At 37.2% G+C, this 21,187-nt stretch overlaps 1 protein-coding gene across 2 annotated transcripts in view; it reads right to left on the bottom strand.

Moving 5' to 3' along the window:
- The window catches only part of NPR1 (natriuretic peptide receptor 1), a 336,428-nt gene that overhangs the window by 53,912 nt on the left and 261,329 nt on the right, over positions 1–21,187 (bottom strand). For both annotated transcript variants that reach the window (XM_053704226.1, XM_053704235.1), the window contains exons 13-15: positions 16,258–16,329; positions 7,323–7,482; positions 6,380–6,535 (exon numbers count right to left, since the gene is read on the bottom strand). In XM_053704226.1, the coding sequence (XP_053560201.1) occupies positions 6,380–6,535; positions 7,323–7,482; positions 16,258–16,329 (388 nt within the window). The remainder of the gene's footprint in view (positions 1–6,379; positions 6,536–7,322; positions 7,483–16,257; positions 16,330–21,187) is intronic.

The raw sequence follows: 21,187 nt of genomic DNA on the forward strand, positions 1-21,187 counted from the left end.
CAGACTCCGACCCAGAATGTTCATACTCTGAAGTCACATAAAGAACATCATCTTCAGATAACCCTCATTTAAATCCAATAAATTATCTGATGTACTCTGGAAAGTACAATATGTAACCTTTTGCTTGCGCTTAGCAGGGCAAGGTAAAGCATTAAAGGCCGCAGTCACCGCCGTCTGAACTGCGCAGTAACGTCTGGTGAAAAAAGGCCCCCTCCAGATGGAGGATTAGCAATGCTACGGAAAAAAACGTGTAGAGATATAAGAATGTAGGGTACGCACCTCACTGGACGACAACTCCTCAGCGGTGGACGGCTCCGTTCTATCAAACATGTTTGATATTATCACATTATCAAGGCATATGGAACATAATTAAGAGGGCGGAACTAAGGCCTCCTCACCATATAAAACAGGAATTACTCATTAGGAATAGAGGGAGTACCCTCTAAAGTAACAGAATCCTCCATCGCTAGCGCAATAACAGGAGAACTAGAGAAATAAAACATCTTATTTTATTAAAAAAAACGGCACCCTTATACCCCAATGGCTGGGGCACTCACCACCTCCTATGACCCAGACAGTACAGAGATTTATGACTCCTCTCTGATAGACACCCGGTCAGGAAAAAGGGAATGAATCACATGGTGCACAATACAGGACCGTCCCTGCTATGAGAAAGCACGCCAAGCTTGTAAGCTGCATGGCTCTTAAAGTGAAAGTGAAACCTGTATATTCCATAACAGCCTATGAGCCCATAACATCTAACACATAAAAGCAGCATAAAATTAAATAAACATATAAGATTATTCCCCCTTGCTCAATAATCCCAAGAAGGAGATATTAACCCTTGATTCTATGCAGATAAAATGAGTCACACTGTGACCCTGTCTTCTTGCGTTATCATACATGTATAAAAAATGAAATGATGTTACCAGAATCTACGCCGTGGAACAGGAACACGGCCTTCAAGTGTGACAGATAGTAGCATCGCTTCTGACATGGACTTGAGTGAAGAAAGCGGGCAGCGAAACTCGTCAACGCTGATTGCCTATGGAGCTGTTAATATGAGTCGGGATGGTTTCGCAGAAAGACTCTCCCTGCATCTCCAGACTCTAACTTTCATCCATGCTCTCACTGAGAGGCTGACAGGACTACTTAAAACTCCAGTCCTGTCTCGAAGAGTACTACCCTCCATAAGAGACTTCTCCGAAATCTTCTAACACTTCTCTGCTAACCTCCTGTGATGAAAGGTAAAGAATGGCTGGGGTTATGAGGAAGTGGGGAGGTATTTAAGCCTTTGGCTGGGGTGTCTTTGCCTCCTCCTGGTGGCCAGGTTCAGTATTTCCCTACAAGTAAGGAATGCAGCTGTGGACTCTTCCCATATTAAGATGGAAACAGCATCGCAGCCATTACAAGTCTTGTCGGTATAGCTGTACCGCAAGCATTTTAGCCTGTAACGCAACGTCAGTCCCGCACTCGTAAAAATTAAGTTTTTTTTATGGGACTTCCATAACGCAAATAGAAAAGGAGACACCGACATCCATCTTACTTGTAGATAAAATCATTTAAACTTTATTGGGCAAAGTTAAAAAATGAAGAGACAACACAGCAAATGTACTTAGATTCAGACGTGGGCGCAGCACACAGGCATACGTGTTTCGGAAAAAGATTCCGTAGTCACAGCCTGACATGCTACCCCACACACCTGTTTAAAAACCCCATGGGCTAATATAATTGGTTAAAACAGGAACTACCCCCATAGACTCTAGCCAATAGGACATAAATTAACATATACAGCAGTTAATCCTAATTGACACTTCATTATCTCAGTGGCCAGCATATGTGCTATACACAATAAACAACCATTGTAAATAGAAATGCATATGAATAAACATATTAGTATAATTAAATGACAGTCACAATCCTAATGTGAAATTATATAAAAATAATGTTTAAGATATTAAAGATGTAGCACCAGGGAGATTTTTATAGCTACTACATTATTTAAAATGATTTATAGATAAAGTAGTAAACTAAATAAATGAATAAATACTTGGTAAGTTAGAAAGGGCATAATGAGCAATTTTATGTGGTGAAATAAACACCATGAATGCTTGAAGGGATTTCATTAAAGGAAGAATCATAATACAAGTGAAAGATGCACAAGATGTATATCGTCGTATGCAATAAAGGGGATGTATAGGTATCAGGAGGGCTCCTATGCTATATATATATATAGATACTGACATGTGAGCTATTAGAAGATAAATACAATCATTAGTGTACAGAGCCAATATTGGCAGAATATTATTCCCAGTGATTAATGATATCAAATCTGGAGTTCAGACCTTTAGGTAGTCTGCTTTCAAGGGTAAATATCCAATATGCTTCCCTTCTAGCCAATATTGTATCTATATCACCACCCCTAGGGGGCCTAAGGACTTTTTCTATAGCACACCATGAGAAATATCTCAGATCGTTATTATGAAAAGAGCCAAAGTGTTGTACTATTGGAGTACTGGCCTTGTTGATTTTAAATGACGATAGGTGTTCCCGTATCCGGGTATTAAGGTCCCGTGAGGTGAGACCTACATACTGTAGTTTACAGTGTGAACATTCAATAAGGTAAATGGCATATTCAGTGGTACAGTTCATACAGGTACCAATATCATACCTCTTATTAGTGACAATACTGGAAAAATTCCGTGTCACATGAACGTACTCACAAGGTTTACACTTGCGCCGACCACATTTGAACATGCCAGTATGCCTTAGCCAGGATGATTGACTCTCAGTATTATTTTTCAATAGCGTAGGAGCCAGGAGATTACCCAATGTTGGGCTCCTCCTATAGGAGCATCTGAGCCCATTCTTAACAGTATTGACTAGCTTCCATAACGCAGCCATTACTGTTTTGCGGTGAGGCTAAAAAGCTTGTGTTGCAGCCTATTCCGACAAGATCCGTTTCCGCAATCTAAAAGCAGTAGTTATGAGTTTTAAGCTACAAAACTGTTACATAAAAATCATAACTAAACTGTCACAAAGTGCACTAACACCCATAAACTACCTATTAACCCCTAAACCGAGGCCCTCCGGCATCGCAAACAATATAATAAACGTATTAACATCGCTCCCAACATCGCTGCCACTAATAAAATGTATTAACCCCTATTTCGCCGCTCACCGACATCGCGCCACTATATTAAAGTTATTAACCCCTAAACTGCCGCCCTCCCGCATCGCAAACGCTATTTAAATATTATTAACCCCTTATCTGCCATCCGCCAATATCGCCCCCACTATACTAAAGTTATTAACCCCTAATTCCGCCGCCACTATAATAAACCTATTAACCCCTAAACTGAAAGCCCCCCACAACTAAATATACTAAATAAACATATTAAACCCTAAACCGAAAGCCCCCCACATCGCAATAAACTCATTTAAACTAGTAACCCCTAAACCTATCGCCCCCCCAACTTTATATTAAAATTACAATTTCCCTATCTTAAATTAAATTAAAACTTACATATCAAATTAAAAAAAAAACTCACTACCAATTAAATAAACTATATTACACATAAAAAAAATCCTAACACTACTATAAAAGTTACAAACTATCTAATTACAAAAATAAAAAAGACTAAATTACGAAAAATAACAAACTAAATTATCAAAAATAAAAAAGAATTACACCTAATCTAGTAGCCCTATCAAAATAAAAAGCCCCCCCAAAATAAAAAACCCTAGTCTACAAAAAACTACCAATAGCCCTTAAAGGAGCCTTTTGTAAGGCATTGCCCTAAGTTAAACAGCTCTTTTACCTGAGAAAAAAATACAAAGACCCCCCCAACAGTAAAACCCACCACTCAACCAACCCCTCAAAATAAAAAAACCTAACTCTAACAAAAACCTAAGCTACCCATTGCCCTGAAAAGGGCATTTGTATGGGCATTGCCCTTAAAAAGGGAATTTAGCTTGTTTACGAATAGCCCAAACCCTAAACTAAAAAAAAACACCCAGAAAACCCTTAAAAAATATCACTATGATTTGAACAGCCAATAGAATTTCAGAAGCTCTCATCCTATTGGCTGATTTGAACAGCCAATATGATTTCAGTAGCTCTCATCCTATTGGCTGATTTTAATTTCCAAAATCAAATCAGCCAAAAGGAATGCAAGGGACGCGATTTTGAATTGCATACCTTGCATTGAAGATTCAGTATATGGCGGCGACTGTATGAAGAGGATGCTCCGCGCCGGATGTCTTCAGGATGGACCCGTTCCGCGCCGCCGGGATGAAGATAGAAGATGCTGCCTGGATGAAGATAGAAGAGACCGTCTGAATGAAGACTTCTCACTTCTCGTCGCCTGGATGAGGACTTAGCCGCCTGGATGAAGATAGTTCAAGCGAGACTTCAAAAACTGTAAGTGGATCTTCGTGGGGTTTTTTAAGTTGTTTTTTTTTAGTTTAGGGTTTGGGCTATTCATAAACAAGCTAAATGCCCATACAAATGCCCTTTTCAGGGCAATGGGTAGCTTAGGTTTTTTAGATAGTTTTTTTTTTTGTGGGTTTGGGGGGGTGGAGGTTTGTAATGTTAGTGGGTCTTTGTATTTTTTTCAGGTAAAATAGCTGTTTAACTTAGGGCAATGTTCTACAAAAGGCCCTTTTAAGGGCTATTGGTAGTTTATTCTACATTAGGTTTTTTATTTTGGTGTTTTTTTTTTTTTTTTTTAATATGGGTATTAGAATAGGAATAATCTTTATTATTTTTGATAATTTGTTATTTTGTGTAATGTATTTTTTTGTTTTAGGGTGGGTTTTTATTTTTAGATTAGGGCTTGGGCCTTTCATAAACAAGCTAAATGCCCTTTTAAGGGCAATGGGTAGATTAGGTTTTACTTTATTTTTATTCTGTGGATTTGGGGGATAGGGGGTTGTATACTGTTAGGGGGTGTTTGTTTTGTTTTGAAGCAAAAGAGCCGTTAACTTTGGGGCAATGCCCTACAAAAGGCCCTTTTAAGGGCCCACAAAAGACCCTTTTAAGGGCCCTTGGTAGTTTATTCTAGATTAGTTTTTTTTATTTTGGGGTGTTTTTTTTTTTAAAGGGTATTAGAATAGGAAAAAAATTATATTTTTTGTAATGGTAGGTGTTAGTGTAAGGCAGCTTAGGTTTTATTTCACAGGTAAATTTGTATTTATTTTAACTAGGTAGTTAGTAAATAGTTAATAACTATTTACTAACTAGTCTACCTAGTTAAACTAAATGCAAACTTACCTGTGAAATAAAAATAAAACCTAAGCTAGCTACAATATAACTATTAGTTATATTGTAGCTAGCTTAGGTTTTATTTCACAGGTAAGTATGTATTTAGTTTTAAATAGGTATTATTTAGTTAATAACTGTAAATGTAATTTAGCTCTATTTTAATTATGTTGGCGGTTTAGGGGTTAATAGGTTTATTTAGTGGTAGTGATGTGGGAGGCCAGAGGTTTAGAGGTTAATAACTTTAATTAGTTGGTGGTTTAGGGGTTAATAGGTTTATTTAGTGGTAGTGATGTGGGAGGCCAGAGGTTTAGGGGTTAATAACTTTATTTAGTGGTGGCGATGTCGGGGAGCGGCGGAATAGGGGTTAATATATTTATTATAGTGTGGGCGATGTTGGGTGTGGGGAATAGGGGTAAATAACTTTAGTATATTGGCGGCGATATCGGGAGCGGCAGATTATGGGTTAATAGATTTATTTAGGTGTTGGCAATGTTGGGGGCGGCAGATTAGGGGTGTTTAGACGTGAGGTTTATGTTAGGGTGTTAAATTTAAACGTAACTTTTTTTTCCCCATACAGTAGACATCAATGAGGCTGCGTTACGGAGCTTTTCATTCCGCGCTTCAGGTGTTTTTTTCTGACACCTTCTCCCCATTGATGTCTATGGAGAAAGCGTGCACGAGCACGTCAAAACAGATCTTAAATTGTGTATGGTATGGAGCTTAAAACCACCATATCGCACGCACAATCCGGCTGTTTGAAAACTTGTAATGGCAGCGTTAATTTCTCTATAGCGCATAACTTGTAATCTAGCTGTATGTGAGACAGCTACAGCTTGCTGAAACTCCCAGGTGAAGTCTCTTTTCTTAGAGAATTCAGTGAGAGCTTTCCCTCTGTGGTCTGCAAGATAGCTTTCCCTTGAGCTGGTGAGCTTTTAAGACTTTTATTAAAGGAGACAAATCTATAGATTGGAAATCAAGGGGGAGAGAGCTACAGACAACCAAAGACTGAGGCAAACTAATAACAAAATAAGAAGTAAGAAAATAAGTGAAAGACAAGATAAAAAAAGATTGATAGAGACATTCCTCAACCCCTTCAAAGAAACACAGACTAACCTTTGGGACTATATTCCACATTGTCAGAGTAGAAGACTCCATTGCGCAGTGCAACCTCCTGAAGAATTATTCCAAAGCTGTAGACGTCTCCTTTCGGTGTGCCTTGGGGAGGTGGATTCTCCATGCGCAGAAGCTCAGGTGCTGTCCATAGTTTTTCTACAACACAGAGCAGAAGACACCTCTTAATACTTTTCTATAAAGCCTCACACCATTCCTTCTGCATTTAGTTTTTTCGTCCAGTCACAAAACCTTCCATAAGGGAGCATCTATCATATTTCCATCCTCACAGTCCTCATTCCACCATCCTTACTTTATGTTCCCATTGCTCCTCACTGAAATATCTTAGTTCTCCCCACTGCTGTCTTTATACTGTCTCTACTTAACCTTATTACTGCACTCTCCTTGTCCAACTCAAAGCTTCACCTTCTTATTACATTTATACTGACATCACTTCACTATAAGACCCTCATTAATTCATACTTCCTGTCCTACTCATTGAACTCTCCATTATGTCCTCAACTGAAGCTTTCTCTTCTACTTTGCAATTTCTCCCCTTTACACTTCATGATCACTACAGTCAGACACTAAAGTCAAAATTAACCTTTTTATGATTCCAATAGAAAACAACTTTCCAATTTACTTCCATTATCAAAATGTGCAGTCTTTTTATATGCATACATTGTAAGGTAGAACAATTCTACTACTCATTTGAAATCCAGTGATTTTACATTGCCTTTTCATTATGCATTTGTTGACTGTTCAATTCTGCTCTATTCAATGGTCCTTTAAGCTTTACATTGCACACTCTCTGTTCTCCCCTCTACACTCTTCTTGTCTTGTTCGTATGTAAGGTTTTCTCTATTCACAGATCTGCTCCCACCACTGTGCATTGCCTGTTATGCCCTGTATTTAGCCTATCCTAATAATTCCATTCTCAACTCACTGGCAAAGAAAGCATGTGAGTCTTCAGAGTCCAGAGAACAACGGAAGCTTGCAAGACCATAATCAGTGATCTTCAGAACAAAGCGACTGTCCACCACACAGTTAGAAGACTTCAGATTTCCATGGGACATAATGACACTGTTATGTAGAAAGAGCATCCCCTGGGGAAAAAGTAGATCTAGCGACATTAGAGATAAAGAAAGAGGGAGTGTGAAACAAATTAGAAGAGGAGATAAAACTATTAGACAAGTAATAAAGAGAGAATAAAGGGACATGAAACCCACATTTTTTCTTTCATTATTTAGAAAGAACATACAATTTTAAACAACTTTCTAATGTACTTCTATTATCTAATATGCTTCATTCCCTTGATATAATTTGCTGAAAAGCATATCTAGATAGGCTCAGTAGCTGCTGATTGGTAGCTGCACATAGATGCCTTGTGTGATTGGCTCACCCATGTGCATTGCTAGTTCTTCAAAAAAGGATATCTGAAGAATGAAGCAAATCAGATAATATAAGTAAATTGGAAAGTTGTTTAAAATTGTACCCTCTATCTGAATCAATAAAGAAAATTTGGGGGTTTACTGTCCCTTTAATAAGGTGATGTAGGCTAGGTGAAAATTGATTAGAAGGGGCAGAGAAAGTAACATGATTATTTGAGACAATAGGAAGAGTAAAAAAAGTATATAAACATTATTGATATTAGAAGGGTAAGAGAATGGGATTAGAAAAAATAGGTGAATAAAGAAAGGACAAGTAAGGAAAAAGGGTGGAAAATAACAAATAAAATTAGTGGGGCTAAATAAGTGAAAGATAAGATGATACATATAAGAAAAGGAGACAGAATAGAAGGGGATGCATGAGAAAACGTAAGGGACGAAAGTGAAATAAAAAAAGAAAGTACTAAGATAGAGGGAGAGAAAGTGAAATTAGTAGAGGAAAATGATTAACTGGGAGAAAGAACTAATGGGTGATAGAGGGCAAGAATGCAGGAGAAGGAAAATGGTAGTGAAACAGAGAATACAGACCATTAAAGTAATGGAAACAAAGATTGTAAGAAAGGAAACATGCAGTGAAAAAATGAAACAAATGTAGAGAAGGACATAGAGGCATAAAGATAAGTAACTGTATTAATAGAATAACTGGTTAAAATAGAGGCATTGAAGTAGCAAAGAAATTGGCTCACACCCATTACTTTAATACAGCATCTGTCCTGTTGTTTTTCTCTTTGCTAAGATCCTTGACATTGCCTTTGGGCACTTCCTCACTGTGTGTGGTGTCATCATGTATCTCTTGTAGAACCCTAAACACATCCTATGCACATGAGCTAAGAGGAGGATTTGTCTGTGATGTTCTTTACACTTAAGGAACTTATTTCTGCCTGTATATTTAGAATTATGACTTCATGAAGATGAGGGCTATCATTGATCTACTTAAAGGCAAACTGATGTTTTGGGCTCATCATTTGTTGAAGATTAACAGTGTTATATTACAGAGACTCTTGCCCATTCTTACTGCCATGTTTCCTTTATATGAAAACCCTTTACAATACTCCTGAGATTGCTCTTGGTCATATACTTTGGCAAAAGACTGGTGGAAGATCACATGACATTGTTTAGGTGTTTGTCCACTATGATTACTTTGAATAGTGTGCACCTCTGAAATATCAATTTCTTCTGGGCTTGACTAAACTACTGTAAGAATAAACTACTGTAAGATTAACATATAAAAGTGGGTATGCTATCATTATGTTATTTTTAATGATCCTCTGCTTGAGGATTAACCTATGGGGCTGTATACACCATAGGTAATTTATCCAACTGAAAAGTGCAGGCTTTTTTGCATGTTTCTGCAGAAGCTCTAGTGTTTGCTAAAAGGTAAAGCTTTCCATCCTTATTTTTCAGATCCTGTGATTCAATTAACCTTATCTGTGCTATTACTGTGTGTAATTATAGTGGGTTCTTCCAGCAAGGGCTATATATTTTTCTGGAGGAACTGGTAGCTGCCACATGATTTGCCCTGCTTCAAATGTTTCCCATAACTCATTGCCTCTACAGCTTATTAATGGTTCAACTATGAAGTATCTTCCAGTTACCTTGTAAATTATCCCAACTTTTTTAAGATCTGATGTACTATTGGACAATTATTTATCAACTAGACTGAGCATACAGTTCACTGATGTCTATGGAGACAAGAAAGTTTTGTTTAAATCTTACACCCTAACCTAAGCCCCTAGTCTAATAACTTCTAATCCACCACCCCCGACATCGCCAACACTAAATAAAGCTGTTAACCCCTAACCCACCGAACCCCGCATTGCTAGCACCTAACTAAAGCTATTAACCCCTAATCTGCCGCACCCACATCGCTAACACCTACAGTATATAAAGCTATTAACCCCTAATCCTCCGCAACCCGCATCGCTAACACCTATATAAAGCTATTAATCCCTAATCCGCCGCACCCCCACATCACAAATAATAAACTGATTGAAAATGTCATCCAATAGGAATGCAAGGTACCCCCGCAATGTAGGGGGCTGGTGGTTTAGGGGTTAATAGGTTTATTTAGGGAGCCGCGGTGTGGGGGTTCGGCCGTTTAGAGGTTAATAAGTTTATTTAGTGTTAGCGATGTGGGGGTCAGCGGTTTAGGGGTTAATAAGTTTATTTAGTGTTGGCAATGTTGTGGGTCAGCGGTTTAGGGGTTAATAGGTTTATTTTAATATTTGCAATGCTGGGGGTGGCGGTTTAGGGGTTAATAGTGTAGTTTATGGATATTAGCGTACTTTGTAACATATTTTTTATGAGTTTTGAGAAACATTTTTGTTTCGCAAAATCCATAACTTCTATTTTTTGATTGCGGAATGGATCGTTGCTGTATAGGCCATAACAATCGCGTTAAAGCCGCAACGCGCGACTTGTAACACCGGTGAGTTGACCATTCTGCAAAGCCGTACTGCAAAACTTGTAATCTCCCTCATTGTGAGTTCTCTGAGGGTGGATATAGAAGAAACGCTTCATTCAGTTGTTCCACAATCTTAAACAAGTTAAGAAAAAAAAGACTCAAACAACTTGCCATTTCCATAGTTTTTTTGTCTGCCTATATGAGTTACATACTGCAGCTGGGCTCCAGTTTGGTTGTATCGGAGACTGAGATGGCTCCACATATTAAGTGATTACACAAACTGTGATGCTTTTGTAGATGGATCTTAAGAAAAGGTTCATAAGTAGATTCTGAGGCATGGATTTGATAGTCCAGATTTAGCTGATATATTGATTTAAAAAAAATCACCATATACATACACGCATTTTGTAAGTTGACCCTTTTATCCTATAGTCTACCGTGATATGAAAATCAAATGGACCCTGATAAGATTTTACCTATAATTACCTTTACCTTATTCACTAAACATAGGCAAATTGGCTAAAAGAAGCTTCCGCTGCATTTTTTAAAGTAAAAAGGGTTATTTTCCAGTCCTCATTTCTATTATATGAATTGGCCCTACATCCTTGAGATCCATGTATCGGAATCAGTTGTTGGAGCTGTCTTGTCTCAGGCCGTTGCTTTGATTAATGTATGCATATTATTTTATTGTCCCTGGCAGAGAACTAATTGACTCCAGAGGAGTCTATATATATATATATATATATATATATATATATATATATAGCTGTAGCTTCCTTTTTTTTTGTGGTAGTATCACAATCCAGTAACTACCTTTTAATAAAAGCTTTTACTTTAATGTTTAGATTTCTGTAATTGACATGTACCCTCTTGCTTTCTATCTTCCTCTCTTGAACTATTAGCAGGTAAGTGGCATGACACTAACAACATGTGCGTATCCTTCCTGTAAAGAACACGCACTCCTATTTTCTTTTCATATCTTCTTCTATACCTACATCATCATGGCAAACCCACTTACCACTGTGATATTGGGTTTGTTACAATCCTTCTTAAGCAGGTATATTTCCTGATATTTTTGCTTAGGTGTAAACTCTTTGTCCATCTCCTAATGACTACAGTACTTGTTGTCTGTTCCCAACTTGTGCAGACATATTTGTCTGATTTGGGATTTTGGACTTAGCCAATTGCTGGCAAGAAAACAATCCATATCTAAGTCCAAAATCCCAAATCAGACACAAATAACCAGTTCCAAATTGACTTGATAGTAATGACAAAGAGAGAATGGTGAAGGGTTGATGAAGAAAGGGAGCTAGTGAAATAAGATGCAGTGAGAAAGAAAATGAGAAATGGTGAAAGAGGTCAAGAAGAAATGTGACTGTACAAGATACATTTTCAGCAGAAGTGGGGGAAAGAAGGCAATATATTTAGCTTTTATTATAAACATGTTATAAATTATATTGCCTTGCACTACTGCTTTTGTTTTCTCTGTGTATGAATTAATACATGATTACCAGCCAGTGGCATGCGTATGGCTTGGTAAATATATGCTTCGCTATGTGGATCTACTGTGAACTACATGTGGATCTCTTGTTAATTATTTAATTTGAGATTAAAGGCCATATATCCATCTTTATATATGAGATTACTGGTTATATACTGGAAAAAAGAACAGAAGAGCACATCCACGACTCAAGGTAAAACTTTAACACCTTTAAAACGAGCACATAATCAATTGCACTTACAAGAAGATTAAAATCATTAAGCCTTGGTTGTAATCAACCCGTAATACAGATCTGGGTGGCAATTCCGCACAACATCCGCCTCCGTTGTTATTAAAGAATTTGCTGTATATGTCCTCTGAACTTGGCTTTTATACTCATCGATATATAACTTAGTACTGATCATCAGCTGTACCCAGTGTCTTGAGAAAGTCCACTGAAGTCGGATGAAACGCGTAGACAGGAAGGGCTACATGAGATCTGCCAGTACTGAGTAAGATATTGATGAGTATAAAAGCCTAGTGCGGAGGACATATACAGCAAATTCCCAAATTGTTCCAGTGTATTCGTTGTCTGAGCACTCCTTAGTGCTCAGTGAAAGTGGAAACAGCACCATCGATTCAACATTACGGGAGGGCTATCCATTGGAAGCAAAAATAACCAATATAAGTATTCTACCTATACTCCCTGAGCCACAAAGTAAGTAGTTATCAGTGAGGTTGTCTTTATTACTCTAATGCTTTAATAAATAACTTACTATCTCAAATTATTAACTCACTGAAAACATAGTATATATAAGGTGTCTTTATATATAACAGAATTCCCTATTTTATTTATTATATTTTATTATACTGTTTCAAAACACTCGAGATTGGAATGCTTTGATTTTATATTGGGTTAACTCATCCCCAAAGATCTATAGTTAGTGACTTAGTGAAATTAATTTTCTTTTATATTTATTTATATCTATAACTGTATTTTCAGCTAGCGCAATTTTTTGTTTTGTGTGTTTTACTGGTTATATACATTTAATATTTATGAGCTCAGTTACAAGTGGTGTGCTAATGATAGCGCGGGCCTGATAACCAATATCGTTTGCGCTCAATCAAAAGCCAAAACTGCGCTAAAATATTTAGTGTGACTTCAGATTTGAACTAAACTGTAAAGGTTAAAAAAAATACACAAAACACATTAAAATAAACTATTACACTCAAGTGTACAATAATTTAAATATTGTTAAAATGTTTTAAAAAGGTTAAAATGGATTACTGGGAAGGGCTCCAATGTACTGTATATATATATATATATATATATATATATATATATATATATATATATATATATATATATATATATATATATATATGTGTATACATGTGTATGTAAATATGTATGCACATACATACACATATAAACACATGATTACACATGTATATAGACATATATACAGAATATATATATATATATATATATATATACATATACACACACACAGTATATGTGTGTGTATGTATATATATATATATATATATATATATATATATATATATATACACAGTTGCAAGAAAAAGTATGTGAACCCTTTGGAATGATATGGATTTCTGCACAAGTTGGTCATAAAATTTGATCTGATCATCATCTAAGTCACAACAATAGACAATCACAGTCTGCTTAAACTAATAACACACAAAAAATGAAATGTTGCCATGTTTTTATTGAACACACCATGTAAACATTCACAGTGCAGGTGAAAAAAGTATGTGAACCCTTGGATTTAATAACTGGTTGAACCTCCTTTGGCAGCAATAACTTCAACCAAACGTTTCCTGTAGTTGCAGATCAGACGTGCACAACGGTCAGGAGTAATTCTTGACCATTCCTCTTTACAGAACTGTTTCAGTTCAGCAATATTCTTGGGATGTCTGGTGTGAATCGCTTTCTTGAGGTCATGCCACAGCATCTCAATCGGGTTGAGGTCAGGACTCTGACTGGGCCACTTCAGAAGGCATACCTTCAATGATATCAATCCGTCCAGGCCCTGACGCAGCAAAGCAGCCCCAAACCATGATGCCCCCACCACCATACTTCACAGTTGGGATGAGGTTTTGATGTTGGTGTGCTGTGTCTCTTTTTCGCCACACATAGTGTTGTGTGTTTCTTCCAAACAACTCAACTTTGGTTTCATCTGTCCACAGAATATTTTGCCAGTACTGCTGTGGAACATCCAGGTGCTCTTGTACAAACTGTAAACGTGCAGCAATATTTTGTTTGGACAGCAGTGGCTTCCTCTGTGGTATCCTCTCATGAAATCCATTCTTGTTTAGTGTTTTACGTATTGTAGATTCGCTAACAGGGATGTTAGCATTTGCCAGTGACTTTTGTAAGTCTTTAGCTGACACTCTAGGATTCTTCTTCACCTCATTGAGCAGTCTGCGCTGTGCTCTTGCAGTCATCTTTACAGGACGGCCACTTCTAGGGAGAGTAGCAGCAGTGCTGAACTTTCTCCATTTATAGACAATTTGTCTTACCGTGGACTGATGAACAGCAAGGCTTTTGGAGATACTTTTATAAACCTTTCCAGCTTTATGCAAGTCAACAATTCTTAATCGTAGGTCTTCTGAGAGCTATTTTGTGCGAGGCATCATTCACATCAGGCAATGCTTCTTGTGAAAAGCAAACCCAGAACTGGTGTGTGTTTTTTATAGGGCAGGACAGCTGTAACCAACACCTCCAATCTCATCTCATTGATTGGACTCCAGTTGGCTGACATCTCACTCCAATTAGCTCTTGGAGATGTCATTAGTCTAGGGGTTCACATACTTTTTCCACCTGCACTGTGAATATTTACATGATGTGTTCAATAAAAACATGGCAACATTTCATTCTTTGTGTGTTATTAGTTTAAGCAGACTGTTATTGTCTATTGTTGTGACTTAGATGATGATCAGATCACATTTTATGACCAATTTGTGCAGAAATCCATATCATTCCAAAGGGTTCACATACTTTTTCTTGCAACTGTATATAAAAATACATACACACTTTTGAGCTCTTCCCAGTCAAATACCTTTTTTTAATGTGTTTTAATAGACTTGAAATTCCTATGCTCTTCACAAATTTTATTTTTATATTTTAATATATATACAGTATATATATATATATATATATATATATATTGACATAGAGAAACAAATAATGGGGAACAGCAACCAAACAATCAATCACAGGAGCAAGGAGTCAGCCACCCCCTCCGTATCAATAAGTCTTGAAAAAAGGTACTCCAGCCATGACTAAGGATCTAACAAGGGTCTGGAACGTTGTTTTTTTTGTGGACCATGGTACAATAAAGGTTTCAAGACTTATTCATATAGAGATATAGGTATAAATATATATTGTACAAAAAAATAAACATATATATATATATATAAAACAATAAAATTTTCTTCTATATGAAGAACAAAGGAATTTAAAGTATTCCTAACTCACTGCACAATTGGTCTAATGAGGTTAGTGCACAAGCGATAACTATCTTTTACTCTCGCTCTAAGATTTTACTTTCAACTTGTAATATGCACACTAACCTGACCACGATACATTTTTACTTTGAAAGCAGTTAGCACAAGAGTGAAAAAGTAATATAGCACGCAACTTATAATTTGGCCCTATTCGTGCTCGTCTTACCTCTAGATAGCAGCATTCAGTAGGGGACATATACTTATCTTTATTACTACATTCCTATTAGCTCTAATAAGAGAATTTTATTTTACAAACAACACCAACAATGTACTTTACATGTCTTTACGAAACATTCATATCTACCATTAACTGTATTATGTTTAGCAACACCAGTAAGAGTAATGACTTCAACCAAATGATTCATAATTAATCACAAAGATTTACTAGTTGGTACTTTGGCGAAATCCTCTTTACAGAATATCTCTGACGTTTTGGTTTCCCATGAACTACTTCCATGAGGGCTGGACAAGAACTAGGAGGAGAAAGAGGTTATGTTTATAGGTAATCAGGGGAGTGGTTGATTCTGACCTCGCCTCTTAGGTGAGGGCTTTTCACTGGTAAGCATTACCAGGGAGTTCCAAGATATACATATATTATTCTTATTATTTATGAAAGATGCTCTCCAGCCCTGTCTTACATCCTTAGTATAAACTGTGTTAGCTTTCTGTTTTTTTGTGTGTATGTGGGATTATATTATCTAACTGTAACCTGTTTATGTGATGGCTAATGTTGTGTGTTCTCTCTATTAAGACATTTTCACATATCAAAAGGAATAGATAGGGTCAAATAAGCAAGGTAAGAAGATGGACTCTGATAAGAAAGAATTGGAGTATTATAGTAAGAAAAAGAATAGGGAAAAAGGTGGAAGATAGAAAAAAAAAATGGAGAAGAGTAGTAATATTGTAATATAGCTAGTCAGTCTACCAGACCTCAGTATATTTATTGCACTTTTATGATGCTACTGAATCTTTTTTTCCATTATAAACCTCCCCCTCTTTACTGCTCTGCTGGTACCTTCACAATGTCGTTAATCAGCGAGTATCTGAACATCCAATCCAGAGTGATGCTCTCATTCTCCAAAATATCCTGTTAGGAAAAATATGAAACATAAATTTTCTGTGAAGTTGAATATATACAGATATCTTTATTAAATATATGGCACAAAAAGTTAAGAGGTAAATTCAACACCTTACCGACGCCATAAAAAAGAAAATTATAACAAATAACTCTAGATATTTTAACAAATGTAAATATTGGTGTGTGCACACGTGTGTAATATGTGTGTGTGATTTTAGTCAGTGTGTGTAGAGTGCGTGTGAGTGTAGTGTGTGTGTATGTGTGTATGCAGTGTTAGTGTGTGAGTGTAGGATGCGTGTAGGGTGTGTCATTGTAGTGTCTGTGTATGTGTGTTTGAGAGTAGTGTATAAGGAGCATGCGTGTGTAGTGTGTATGCAGTGTAAGTTTGCGAGTGCAGTGTGCATCAGTGTAGTGTCTGTGTATGTGTGTGTGTGTTTGAGAGTAGTATGAGAGGAGCGCATGTGTGTGTAGTGTGTATGCAGTGTCTGTGTACATGTGTTTGAGAGTAGTGTGTAAGGAGCGTGTGAGTGTGTAATGTGTGTGTGTAGTGTGCATCAGTGTAGTATATGTGTACATGTGTTTGAGAGTAGTATGAGAGGAGCGTGTGAGTGTGTAATGTGTGTGTGTAGTGTGTAGTGTGTATGCAGTGTTAGTGTGTGTGAATGCAGTGTGTATCAGTGTAGTGTCTGAGTACATGTATGTGTGTTTGATAGTAGTGTATGTGTGTGTAGTGCGTGTGGTGTGTATGTGAGTGTAGTGTTTGAGTGAGTGTTATTGTGTGAGTGCAGTGTACACCCCTGTAGTTTCTGTGTACGTGTGTGTGAGAAGCGTGTATGTATGTGTAGTGTTTGTAGTGTGTGTATGTGAGTGTAGTGAGTGAGTGTTGTGTGTCAGTGTAGTGTGTGTTTTACATCTCTCATACCTTATATTACTTTGTCTATAAACGTGCTTATGCATCACTTGCTGCCCTGTTACCTCAGCTGTTCTCCATATTCACTCATTCCTTATGAAGAACTTCAAACCCTCCTACAAACAGCAGACTCATCCATTTGCTCCCCACCCATCAGCCTCTTGTAATTAGCTACCTATTTCTACCCTGGCTCCCTGTCCTGATCAATCACCATTATTTCCCCACTCATCATACACATTAATTTATCAACTAAACATCTTTAATTCTCCCCTACACGCTCCTCACTCAGTAGCCTCTCATTCACCCTGTAACTCTCTTCTTTAACTCTAGTATCCACCTGCTTATATTACAGCAGCCTCTTGCACTCATTTGTTCTTTCTACTCACTGCCATCTTGTTATCCACACTTCATCCCATTTTAATTACTCCTTAAACAGTAGCTTTTCATACCTAACCACCTGTTCCTCAGGCAGATGCTTCTCAAGTGCACCCACTCACTATACAGTCAGCAGCTCACCCATAAACCAATGATAGTCATTCCCACACTGCTGCCTCTTATACCTAGAAACCTACCTGTAGTGCTAATTTTCATATTCTACTATCTGCTAATCAAAAGGTTGCTCTCCATCCTGCTGCTCTCATGGTTTCTCCTTCTCACCCTATGTTCTCAGAGAACATGCACCTTACCAGTAGCAATGTTTTTATTGTTACATATTCCATGACAACATTGAACAAATAAGACAGCTCCACCACAAAGGTAATGGACTAAAACTTAACAGGCCTCAATTCACTCACTTATGCAGTCTTGCAACAAAAACAACCATCATGTTGTCAGCTTCAGGTCCAGGTGGTCTTTTATTATCAGACATATAAACAGTTGTTTTAATCTTGACCCAACATGATGTGGTAGGCAAGCCAAGGGTATATGGAATGATGGAAGTCAAAATGGAATGTTCACGATTCAAACAGGGAACAACTTACAAAAAAAATCTAACTTATATTATCAAATTTACTTTTTTTCTTATTCTGATAATTTGAAAGTTGTGGGCATACAGAATTAGGCTCAGGAATTTCAACATACCCTGAGAACTATATGGCAGTAGACATTCAAGCAGTAGTTGTAAGTGATGGCAGAGCTGTTAGGGTTTCCTGATGTCAGTCAGCACTGCCTGGTGTAAATTTCCTCTACACCTTGTTTGTATAATATCGCTTCACACACTAGGCTCCCTTTTAACAAAAGATGGCGGACAATGTTCGCTGTCATGTATCTTGTCCACCCAGCCTTGCAGCAGCGGAAAGTGGCTCGCTACCAGCATGTAACATTGCACAATCCACAGATTGTGTATAGCCGCCCCCTGCGGTTGCACGCAAGAAGGGCTGATCTGATCAAGATGATTGCAATCCCCCACCTTAAGTGTTGCAGACAGGTTAAGTAGCAAGATTATTGCAATCCTCCACCAAAAGTGTCGCGGTCAGTTTATGTAGCAGTGGTCTTTAGACCGCTGCTATTTAACAAGCGTTTCAGACTTGCTCTTAGTGAGCATGAAATACTGGGGCTCCAAAGCTGCTATTGCAGCTTGGTGAATGGAGCCCACTGTTGCCATATAGTGCTCAAAACATGTGTATGTTGCTGAACCTACTTCAGTATGCCCATATAGAAGGGGACCAAGCTTTAACCATGAAGATAATAGAATTTAATTGGAAAGTTTTTTTTTATTATTATTTTTAATTGTTTGCTCTATTTAAACCATGAACATTTAATTTTCACTTCAATGTTCTCTTATAATAATTTCCAGCAAGAAAATACAGTGATTCAGCCTCAAAGCACAGAATAAAAGTGATTGTCCTGTCCGACATGAAGCTATCTCTACATGCAACGTAACTGCTTTCATCATGTAATGTAAAGCCTCTATTGAAAGGATTTGTTTCTCAGATAAATATCTTTATCTGTTAACTTGAGGTACAAGCAAACTTACCCCATGTTCAACATCTATTATTTGAAAGCAAATGTACATAAGTTCACTTCAGAACTTGCTGCCCACAATCCAAGTCACAAAGCTGTTCCCCCATAAAATCCTGCACTTGGCTGTTTGCCATATAAGATATATAACTGCATGTGCTGCAAAAAAAATTCTCATATCAATTAGTTTTGAGTAGGATGAACTTCTTGGCTTCTGCATTTGTGTTTTTTTCCCTCCAAAATGAAGTATTTACAGCTTTTATTACAATATTAATATCAGCTCTTGAAATTATGTTTTAGTTTATTGAACGGGAATATTTTTTTCAGAGTCATAGAATTTGAGGGTTAATCTTCCTTAAAATTATCTTTTTTTTTCTCTCTCCCAGCTAGCTATGTCTACATCCTTACATTTATCCCATTCTGTTGGATCTTTTATGGAGCAATATTAAAGGAACATTAAAGTGAAGGTAAACTTTGATGAATCAGTGCCCTGTTTTTAAAAATACTATTAAAAACAGGGGCACTTTCATTCATCAAAGTTTACATTTCCCCGTTTTTGTACAAATACTTACCTTTTATTCTGGAAGCCGCTCTAGCGCTTCCCCTGCCCATCGCAAGACTCTTCATACGTCACCAATGAAGAATCCGGCTTGCTCCAATCACGGCTTCCCCTCAGGCAATGTTTTTTTGTGTGGATTTCATAAAGACTCTATTGTCCCTGTAAAGTATTTTATCCACCGGTCGTGTCTCATTTTATCACAACTGATGTGGTTGTCTCATTTTTTTTTAGTTTAATTTTTGAATAATTTTTATTGAGGAATTGCACAATACAATTATTATAATGTCATAAAGGAAAGTAAAAGAAAAATACAAAACGTGCTTGGAAAACATTTTTGTACATCTTACACAACAATCCTCATTTTTTTGTCCCAGTTAGTAAGAGTCCGGCCCACTCTTGGGTCCTTGATATTAATATGAAAAGAAATATATATAATGAAACTGAAACATAGCAAAACTGTATAAACCAAGTATTATGAGATTTACAATTTAAGGACCAAAAACAAACTTTTAACGTTAATGCAAAGCTTAAATATGTGGCACCCTGCTCATACATATTTCGTGTGGGAAGAGGGGATGTATACACTATGTTGAAAGGGGTGTAGAAATATAAGAATGAGAATAGATACCATATTGAGTATTAAGTAGAGGGGATATAAGCTATATTAAGGTTTTAGAAAGATTCCTCACTTTGAGTACAGGATCAGATAACTGTGTTCAACAATATTAACTATGAGGCTAAATAGTTGTGAGTAAAGTAAATTTCTAGTTTCCCATGGGATTTGTACATATGTGGGTAGCTTCCATCATAAAAAGATTCATAACCTCATGCTGCGTTTATGCTATCCCTTTTCCCCTGTCCTTTTATTTTCTTGTATTTCCCGTTGCCCCCGGCCACTAGCCACATAAAGAGGGTCAGTATGGCGCTGGGCAATTATATAAAAGGGACAGCGATATGTTGAGGAATAGATAAATCTTGCTTATATTTGGGCAGCATAAGCCACATATACAATACAATTTGTCCTGGAGACATTGTCTAGCCTATTTCCTCACTAGAATAAATATAACAATAACATAATCAAGAAAAACAAAAAACATGAGACATTGGTAAATTATGTTATGTGAACTGAGCTAAAGATAACAGAATCAACACAGCATAACACATGTGAATGTCCCAACAGTGTCTTCGCCATTGTTGTGGAGCGGATGGCGGTAGAAGCAAATTGCTTTTACTATATTATTCCAAAGATTTTGTCCATGAGAAAGGCTAAGTCCCACTCGCAATGTGAAAATCTCTCCGAGAGAGGCTGTTGCAGTGACTCGGGGTCGATCGGAAGCTCAAACCAACCTCTTCTGAAGTCCCTTCAAGGAAGCTTAAGGACTTTGTGTAGCCCTGCCGTTTGTGGAAAACCTCTGGTTGTGGATCAGTTTTGTTGTAGT

The sequence above is a fragment of the Bombina bombina genome, chromosome 1, assembly GCF_027579735.1.
Source record: "Bombina bombina isolate aBomBom1 chromosome 1, aBomBom1.pri, whole genome shotgun sequence".
In the NCBI taxonomy this organism is placed as follows: domain Eukaryota; kingdom Metazoa; phylum Chordata; class Amphibia; order Anura; family Bombinatoridae; genus Bombina; species Bombina bombina.